At 53.7% G+C, this 9,102-nt stretch overlaps 2 protein-coding genes across 2 annotated transcripts; both read left to right on the top strand.

Moving 5' to 3' along the window:
- Nucleotides 1-193: 193 nt before the first annotated feature.
- On the top strand, nt 194-987 carry MRPL51 (mitochondrial ribosomal protein L51). Its single transcript, XM_040054899.2, has 2 exons — nt 194-530; nt 717-987. The coding sequence occupies exons 1-2, from the start codon at nt 263-265 to the stop codon at nt 911-913; spliced, it is 465 nt and encodes a 154-aa protein (XP_039910833.1). The 5' UTR covers nt 194-262; the 3' UTR covers nt 914-987.
- A 132-nt stretch (nt 988-1,119) lies between these two features.
- Nucleotides 1,120-8,094, top strand: VAMP1 (vesicle associated membrane protein 1). Its single transcript, XM_040054898.2, has 6 exons — nt 1,120-2,834; nt 3,136-3,331; nt 3,992-4,151; nt 4,983-5,141; nt 5,384-5,435; nt 5,838-8,094. Coding segments are annotated over exons 2-6 (390 nt in total). The 5' UTR covers nt 1,120-2,834; nt 3,136-3,329; the 3' UTR covers nt 5,855-8,094.
- Nucleotides 8,095-9,102: the final 1,008 nt, after the last annotated feature.

Raw genomic sequence — 9,102 nt, 5'->3', positions numbered from 1 at the left:
CCGCCGCAGCCCCGCACGGCCCCGGGCGCTCGAAACAGCGCGCGCGGACCGCGCTCGCCCCGCCCCTTCCCGCCAGGGGCCTATCAGCGCCCGGCGGCGGCGCCGCCCGCCGCCCGCTCGCCCAATCGCCGGCTCCCCTGCCCTCCCGACCGTTGGCGCGACGTCACCCGCGCGCCCCTGCGGTCCCCGGCGGAAGGGGCGGCGCGGAGGCACCGCCGCTGTTCCCGCCCGGCCCGTCCCCGGGGCACCGGGGGTCATCCCCATGGCGGCGGCGGCACTGCTGCTGCGAGAGGCGGGCCGGGCCCTGCTGGGCCGTGGCGCTCCTCTGCCCCGCGCCGAGCGGGGCATCAGCGACTGCGGCGGGGCGCTCTGGGCTCCCGCGCGGCCCGGCCTCCCCGTGCCGCTCTCCTCGCCCCTGGCTGGGCTCTCCCGGCCCATCCGCATCAAGGAGCCGCCGAAGCGCAAGCCGGTAGATCGGTGGACGAAGAAGCGGGCCTTGTTCGGGGTGTACGATAACGTAGGGATCCTGGGTAAGACACGCACGCCGCCCGCGCCTCCCCAGCGCTGTGGCCCCGGGGCAGCAGGGGAGGGAGGCCGGGCTCACCTGCGGGCTGGCGCCTCGGCCAGCGGCGACAGGGCGGGGAGGGTTTGGGCCGGCCCTGGGAACAGCCTTCTCCGGTGCCTGGCTTCAGCTGTCTCTGCTCTCCTGTTCTCAGGCGGCTTCCAGATCCACCCGAAGAATCTCATCATGGGGCCTACCTGGCTTCGAGGCTGGCGGGGGAACGAGCTGCAGAGGTGCATCCGCAAGAAGCAGATGGTGGGAGATCGGATGTTCGTAGAGGACTATCACAAACTCAACAAGAGGATCCGGTACTTGTACAAGCGTTTCAATCGCACTGGAAAGCACCGCTAGGGAACAGCAGTGGCTTCGGCGTGTGGAGTATAGTTTTGTGGCATTGCAGTCAGAATAAAGCCAGCTTTCACACAGTTGAATTCCCAGTGCTTTCTACAACCTTTGCTGCTTATTTCTACCCTGGTCCCAAGGTCCTGCTGCAGCTCCAGGCTCGAGCTCCTCTGTGCCCGCTCAGTCATTTCTGATGTACTTCTTGCAGGCATCACTTCCAGCCTCCATCCCTGAACTTGACCCTCCGATCCTGTTTTTTTGGCAGGCTTCGAGCATGCTTTCAGTCTCTTGAGTCCCAGGTTCACACATCTAACGTGACAATTCCAGTATTCTCCAACTTAGATTTTTCCTCATAGTCAAATTTTTCAAGTTAGTGCCACGGGGTCCTGCTAATGTGCCCTCACCTGCTTTCACCCTTGCCCTCCATTCATCTGTGGTTAAGTATGAACGATCCAAATCTTAGTTGAAATGCATCAAAACTTGTCATAAGAATGGGATTTGTATCGTTCCACGCTCATGATGACTTGATCCCTTGCTAATGACACTTAATGACCAAATGGCCTTTGGTTTATAATTTAGGCAAGATTTGCAAAAGTAATTCAGGTATTTAAATGTTTTTAAAAATTCTAGCTTCTAGTTTTCCATAACTGTTGCCAGTTCCTTTAGAGGAGAAGTTACAGTGAGTCACAGCTGGCATCTCTCTAGTCCAACATCACACCACTGTACCCTTGGGAAAAATCCATTAGATGAGCAGGCATTTGTGTACCAATTCCACCTTGGTCGTTAATTTAGTTGCTAAGTAATTGGGGAGTTACCTGCTGACTTGATGTATCTGGCTACAGAGCAACGCTGCTGTGTCTCCAAAAGCATTTGCTTGGAAGTGGCAGGGAATGAATGGAAAGAACTTTCTTTAGGCCTAAGCCTGAGGACAGTGAAGGCAAACTCTATTTAAACAGCTGAAGTCCACATTCTCAGGAGCAGGGTGACAAACCTGTGGGACTTGCCAAAGGTGTGGATTCAGGAAGCTTGCACAGATCCAAGTGGAGACTGAGCAGGTAGAGCAAATCCTTGACTAAAAATATGTCAGAAATGGGAAAGGTATCAGAGGAAGTATCTTGTACTTTTTCTCTTAATCCCTAAGCACCAGCCTGGCAAGGGCTCTGTGGCCACTAATTCCATAAGCTCAAACTTATTTGCAATGATTATTGGAATGGTCCTCAGACTGCAGTGGAAACGCTGCCAGGCTACAGAAGCTCATTTCTCCACTCGTCCCTTCTGTCTGAAGGCAGAATGTAAAAACCTGGAGTTCTGAAGTCAGTGCTTGTCTGCTCCTATCTGCAGATCACCTGTCTCTAGTCAGAACGCTGCATTGTTCTTCACCTTGTAACCACGATCTTCTAGTTACCATGCTGTAATCTGTAACATGTCTGTCTTGTGTACCTAAAAATCGGTGAGATCTGACACTAAAAACTTCCATGAATGGCCTGCGTCACCTTATGGAAGGATAAGGTAGCGTAGGTGTGAGCCCACGCTTGTCACTCTTTACTCACCACGCAAAGTTCTGTCTGAAGAGCCTTGTTCCAGTCTGCTCCCTTTTTTGTCCTGAATTGGAGGGTCTCCCCTTCTGATCCAGCAGGCTTTGCCAGATATTTAGATGGAAAACCCCCGAACACATTGCTGTTCCTGGGGCTGCTGTGGGAGCCTCATTGCTCCTGGCAGGCTGCAGAAGCTCGATCGGGACTTCAGCTTCGCTTTCATGACGTGCTTTACGGTGGAAGCGAGCCAGCGACACCATCTCTTAATTGCAAGGACAGCGGCTTAACCAGAGCCAACAGACACACTGCGGACGTGGGATTTCGGGAGCGCTCCGCAGCCCCCACACGACGGCGCCAGCCGGGCTGGGCTCCAAGAGGAAAACTGCAAGGGGCAGGTAACCGCGATCAGGCCCTGCGTGACCTACACGGAGCGCGGCGGGCCCGCTCAGGGCTGTCGGGGCCGGCGGGTCCAGCGGCCGGGCCGTGGGTGGGGAGCGGGGCCGTGCGAGCCCCGGCCCGCTGGGGCGGAGGGAGCGCCGGGCACCGCGGCCCGGGCACCCCGGCACCTCCGCAGGGGGCGGGGCCAGGGCGGGGGCGGGGCGCGGGGCGCTGCTCCCATTGGGCAGCCCCGCGGCGGGGCGGGGCTTATCCCGCGGCGCTCTAGGGGCGGGACTAACATTATGGCCGCTTCCGCAGGGTGCTGGGCGCTGACTGGCTGAAGAGGAACATAGGGGCGGTGCCGATCTGCCGCTCCCGGCGAAGCAACTTTTGATTGGCTGCTGGCTCTGTGGGCGGGGCCCCGCCTATTATAAGGTCTGGGGTCGCGGGTGGGGGGCACTGTCGGTGCGAAGCTCCGTGCCTGGTGCTCCGCGGTTCTGTCCGGCCCGGCTATGTGAGTGTCCGCCCGACCGGCCGTGGGCGAGCTGCAGCGGGCGCGGCGCGGGGGTGGTGGCTGCAGCGGGAGGGAGGGAGGGGGGTCAGTGCAGAGCCCGCGTCCTGGCCGGCGGCGGTGGGGTCGGGTGGCGCATTGCAGCAGCCGCAGGCAGGGCTGCCCGCACCGCCCCCGGGCGGTCCTGCTCCCCCGCCGACTGAGTGGGTGACTGGGTGCGTGGGCCGTGCCCCAGTGGTGATGTGCGGGGCCCCAGCTGGAGCCAACCTGGCCGGCGGCCACCGCTGCGCCCAGCCCGGTTGCTGCCTGGTCCCCTCGGGGTATCTCCCTGTCCCTCTTCCCCCACCTTCCTTCCCCGGCTCCCGGTCACGTCTGTGCGGACAGGTCGCTGTTCCCCCCGGAAGCCCGCAGTGCTTGGCGCGACCGCACCCGCAAGCTCCTTTGCCGTGGGGCCGGTTCCATTCCCCTGCCCCCCTGGACTTGCCCCTGCTTTAGTCTCTCCCACGGGCCCGCCTGTTCCCGATCGGGCGGGATCCAGCGAGGCTGCAGGCTCCCGAGGCTGCTGCCGTCACTGCTGCAGCCTGGGGACACTGGGGTTCCTGTGCGTTTGGGGGGTTTCTCTCTCGAGCTTCTGAGTTTTCACTCATGCGTGTGTTCCCCTAGGTCTGACCCAGCTCAGCAGCCTGCTCCCGGGGCTCCCGAAGGAGGGGCTCCCGAGGGAGGCGCTCCCGAGGGGGCAGCCCCCGGTGGGGGTCCCCCCGGGGCTCCCCCCAATCTGACCAGCAATCGCCGCCTGCAGCAGACGCAGGCCCAAGTGCAGGAGGTCAGTAGCTCTGCCAGCCCTGGTGGATGCCTGGACTCTTCTCCCACTGTTCTCCAGCAGTGTGTTCTTCACCGGTGTCCGTCGCTTAGGGGGTGGCTCCTTTTTTTCATGCCAAAGCCAGGAATTAATTAATGCTCAATACTCAATAATAGGGTGGCAAGCCTATTAAAGAGGCCGGAGGAAATATTGCCTTATGTTTAAAAGCCACTTAATTCTAGATATGACTTCCAAGGACCAGGCTTGCTAGACTTTTTTGATACCTCGTTATCGTGCATCTCTTACGGAAATAAAGCTGTCCCGCATCCAGGACAGCTCCTAATCCCTGCGGGCTGCTTCAAGGGGGCATTGTGTGCAGGGATGTGGGGGAACCCTTTCCTGGCTTCCCGGGATCCATGTCAGCGGCTCGGCTGCTGAGGCGCAGTAGCGCCTTTGTGCCTCGCCGAGGCAGCAACACGAAGCTCACGGTAAGGTAATTCTGCAGCTCTCGGGGAGTGAGCGCATCGCTCCTCTCGTAAGGAGGGTGGCCTTGGCTTGCTGCTGGAATGGAGAGCTCTTATAAGCAGATGAGAATGTGAGGCTGAGAACCTGGCTGAGGTGTATTTGAGCTGATGTTTTAACAGTAAGTCTCGAATTTTTTTTTTTTTTTTCCATTTCGAAGTAGGCAGTGACTTGAAGTGACTTCTTTCTTACCCTGATCTTCCCCCCACCCCCCGCCTTGTTTATGTTTTTTGTTTGTTAGTATCGCAGCATCAGTTATTGGCTAAGTTACTCCTCTTACTTTTCCAACTGTTTTTACCAATGCGCCTGCTCCTACTGTTCTTCCTCCTGCAGGTGGTTGATATAATGTGTGTAAACGTGGACAAGGTGCTGCAACGGGACGAGAAGCTGTCAGAGCTGGATGACCGGGCGGATGCACTTCAGGCCGGCGCCTCGGTATTTGAAAGCAGCGCAGCAAAACTCAAGAGGAAGTACTGGTGGAAGAACTGCAAGGTGGGTGCCATGATCCCCGTCCTCAGGAGGGAACCGGGCAACTCCTCTCCTGCAGGGCTTTGCGAGTACAGCTGGGGTTTAATAACAGTTTCAAGTGCTTAAGAGTCTTTCACCGTGGGAAGGCTTTGGGGTCTTGGCTGTCAAGCCTTCAGGGCCTGGCTTTGCTTCCCTGGCTGTCAGGTGGGATGGGAACTTGTCAGTCTGTTCTGAGTATTGCTCTTGGACAATTTTTTTTTCCTCAGATGATGATCATGATGGGAGTGATTGGTGCCCTTGTGGTGGTGGTGATTGCAAGTAAGTATCAAAACCTCAGGCTCAAAGGTAAGAAAACAACAGCTCTAGAGTACTTTAAACTTCTCCTTTTTGATTTGAGATCTTGAGGGTCTTAGCTGTGTAAGTGTCAACTCCAGTCTTTGGGAAAGGGAGGTAGAAGTGCTGGAACTCCCTCACTTAGTGTGGAAATGGTATGCTTTACCTAGTAATATGAGGAATGGGGGATGCCATCACTGTAGAAATGGGAAATTCTGCCTGCCAGGTCAGATAAACCTGTAAGTATGAGGGGCATTTACCCTGGAGTGGGTGGGTTGGCAAGTTCCTTCCCTGGTGGGTGGTTTGGAGTTCTCTGAGGGACCTTTGGTGTAACTTGCCCTTTTGTTCTTTCCTTTTTTTCTTTTTCTTTCATTGCTTTGTCTCCAGTCTACTTTTTTACATAAATGTAGCTCCTTCAGTCTGCAACCTCCTGTCCCCTATTACCTTGCCTGTCTCTTCTTGCCTCTGAATTTTTCCTTTCCTTCCCTTTCACCTAGCTTCTTCATTGATTTCTTTATTAGTTTTAATTTATCCTCTGTGTAGGACTCTGAGCCGCTTACTAAACATAAGTAGACTTTTCAATAGCTGCTGCAGCTTTAGGGAGCGTCCTCTAAATTTAGAGGAAAGGGAAGCTGAGGAAGAGTGGGTAGCTATTTGCTCCTGCTCTTCTGCAGGGAACTTCTTGTGTTTATTTTTGGGTGTAAGCTTGTCAAATAGTGCCTGTGTGAACTCTAGCAAAATAAGAATGCCTTAACACAGTGCCTTTTGGGATGAAGGACTTCAGCATGTGAGAGTCTTTAGTGCTGTGCCTAAAAAGAGTGGCAGCATGACTTGAGCTTTTCATTGAGCTTCTGAAATAAAAGCTAGTTTGTGCTGGCCAGTGGCTGTGAGCCATCTTAGCTACACGTAGTGATGTAGATTTCTCTAGCCATGGAGAGGTGAGCACTTGAAGAAATGATTTATTCTGCCTGTCCTTGTTTCCAGATGACTTGCTGCCTGAACATGGCCATTTCAGTTTTTATAAAGGAGGGCCTACATGAATACCTCAGTCGAGTGCAACAGGCTAAACACAATTAAGTGAAAAGGAGCATTGCTACTATCTAAAAGGCATGTGTGGAAGTAAAAGTCTCTTTCCACAAGCAGCCAATGAACAACAATTAATCTGCTGGGGAGTGTCAAATACGCCTTTCATCTCTGCACACACAAGCCAGGACCCTGTAGCTTCCTACTGTCTTGTAGCTTTCCAGAAGGAAGACTTTGGAGTGGTGGCAGAATGGGAATTGGTGTTATGCTTTTGTATGACCGGGTTGAGCGTCAAGGAAGCTCGCTGCCCACAGCAGACAGAGGTGAAGGGAGCTGGAGGTATTCCAGATGAGACTGAATGAGCTGCACAGCTTTCTGATTAAGAAATCAGATTTCAGCAGGAGTTAGAAAATACTTGAAACGGTTAGCTGGGGATTCAAAGGGAGATGGTGCTCTGGGCATGGATATTGCAAAGTGCCATCAGATGTCCCAGTCTGGCAACTTCTGTCTCTAGAGATCTTGCTGATCAAACTGAATCCTCCTACTTGCTCTGGGTTCTCTTGAATTTAGGTCCAGGGTGGTCTGTGATGGAAGTAAACTTGTGGCTGTGGCTTTCTGTGAGTGAGTCCCTTGTTCTTTGTCAAAAGTAATGAGAGCTGTCAGTTGCTTGAATGTGTTGTCGGACGTGGGTTAAATGAGCTGCCCTGTTTCTGTAGAGTCTTCTGAGGAATGTGCATCTTGTCTTTTAACTTTTTTAACAAGCTGAGCTGTAGCCTGTAATCTAGACTGGAAAGAGGGTACTCCTCTAATTTAGAAAGCTCTGCCTCTGCTCTAGGATACACTGGGATCTCTTTAGGCTTAAGAGGAGACGGGAAGGACATCACTGGATGTCCTCCCAGATAGGAGCCGAGTACAAAAGATGGGAGGAGCAGATGCTTTTTGTTTCATTGGATGTGCTGGGGAAGCCCCTTTCCACCTCCCGGGGCACCTGGCCAGGGGCTAGGTTTTGCATGCTCACTTCCATGCCCCAGCATTTTCATTTGAGTTCATCTCCCTGCAATTCCATTCTGCTCCACCTCGGGGGAGGGCAGAGATGAAGATCTGGAGCGAAGCGGCCCTCGTCCCCTGAGCACTTCCCTAATTCCCTGTGGAACTGAGATGGGATGGACGGTCAGAAGTGCATCTACTGAAGAGGAGCCAGGGCCTGCTTGTGCTACTTGCTGCTCTCATTTTAGGGGGTAGGCTTACAAGCTTGAGGCCCCCAGACCAGCAGTTCTCTCGAACTCTTCTACACAAGCCTTTGGTGCCCCATTCCTCCTGTCTCTCTGGGAGCTGAGGTCCCCCTAGGCTGTCTCTTTCATTTCTTTCTCTTAGGATGTTGTATGTTGCCTCCTCCTCTGCTCCCTTTCCCCTCCTTTGTGTCTCTGTGCATGGGCAAAACAATTCACCAAGGCCCTCTTAGTAAAAGCAAGGGACTCTGCTGCCCACGGCATCACAGCCACTCATGCACGTGCAGTTTATTTACTTCCTCTATAAACACAACTGTAATCTCCTCTGGCATGTTCTAGAAATCAGCTCATGTACTTTTAATGGTCTCTAAGAAACACAATTCACCACCTTACTGAGTCTGTCTGGTCTGTCAGCGAGTGGGAAGGGGTTGGGATGCCAAACTTTTTGGGGTTTTTTTGTGACTTCCGTAGCATACACATACCTGAAGTTCTGTCCCTCAATGCAGTGGCCGGGTTTCCATTGTAAAATGATGGTAGTTCCAGTTGTGCTGGACTGCCTCTGGTAAGTCTGTAACAAGATGTGAGAACCAGCAGCTCTGGGGGAAGAGGCTGCCCAAGCCAAGTCCACTTTCAGCCACCAAATGTCCAGCCGCTGTCCTGTTCAGGGGAGTGCCTTCTGTGTGCTAGTGGCAGCTCTGGCTCTCAGGCTGTGCTGCCTTTAGATTTCAATAAGCTCAGATCCTTAAACCCTGAAAACAATTCTCCATTGGTGTTGGAATGTAAGTTCAGGACCCAAATGAAGACATCCAAGAGTAGGATGCTGTTCACGTGTCTTGGAACGTGACTGGAATAAAGGTAAGTGCCCCTCTGTTTTGCTTCACTGTACATTTGAAACTCATTAAAAGGAAATGACAGAGCTTTGTCCAGTGCAGACTTCTTTCAAAATTAGATACTTGTGCCCTTATCTGTCCTTACTGCTACAAAAGCTAGGTTGTAAACCGCTCTTCCCTGTGGCTTCTGGTTCCCTTAGTATCAGTCATTGTCCAGTCTTAAACATCACCAAAATCACACCAGAACAACTTTCAGTGGTGAATTTGGAGCAAGGCAGTTAGACTAATTCTTCAAAGATGGAAGCCTTCCTGGGAAGGGAGGGTGCCTGGAGTGGCTGGTGGATTAAAGCAGCGTGTACAGTCTAAAATTCCACACAGTTCAGGCCTGCACAACCTGAACGAACAAGTTGTGCTACAATTCCTGCCAAGTTTGGGTTGCGTTCCTGTCAGTTCTCAGCCTCATTCATGTAGGGGGAGAGGGAATACGTGTTCTTAGGACAGATGCATTTTTTTAGGTTGTTGATGATGCAGTGTCCAAGTCCCTAGCCAAAGCTGGGGATTGAATGCTCG

The sequence above is a fragment of the Hirundo rustica genome, chromosome 2 (genome assembly GCF_015227805.2).
Source record: "Hirundo rustica isolate bHirRus1 chromosome 2, bHirRus1.pri.v3, whole genome shotgun sequence".
Lineage (NCBI taxonomy): Eukaryota > Metazoa > Chordata > Aves > Passeriformes > Hirundinidae > Hirundo > Hirundo rustica.
Note: the sequence above shows the minus strand (reverse complement) of the source record. Positions and strands in the feature narration are given on the sequence as shown.

Excerpts from the sequence above, each read along its gene's own strand:
- MRPL51 (XM_040054899.2), top strand. The coding sequence starts at position 263 with ATGGCGGCGGCGGCACTGCTGCTGCGAGAGGCGGGCCGGGCCCTGCTG. Across the intron at positions 531-716 it reads CGATAACGTAGGGATCCTGG|GCGGCTTCCAGATCCACCCG; the intron begins GTAAGACACGCA and ends TCCTGTTCTCAG.
- VAMP1 (XM_040054898.2), top strand. Across the intron at positions 4,152-4,982 it reads CGCAGGCCCAAGTGCAGGAG|GTGGTTGATATAATGTGTGT; the intron begins GTCAGTAGCTCT and ends TTCCTCCTGCAG. Across the intron at positions 5,142-5,383 it reads ACTGGTGGAAGAACTGCAAG|ATGATGATCATGATGGGAGT; the intron begins GTGGGTGCCATG and ends TTTTTTCCTCAG.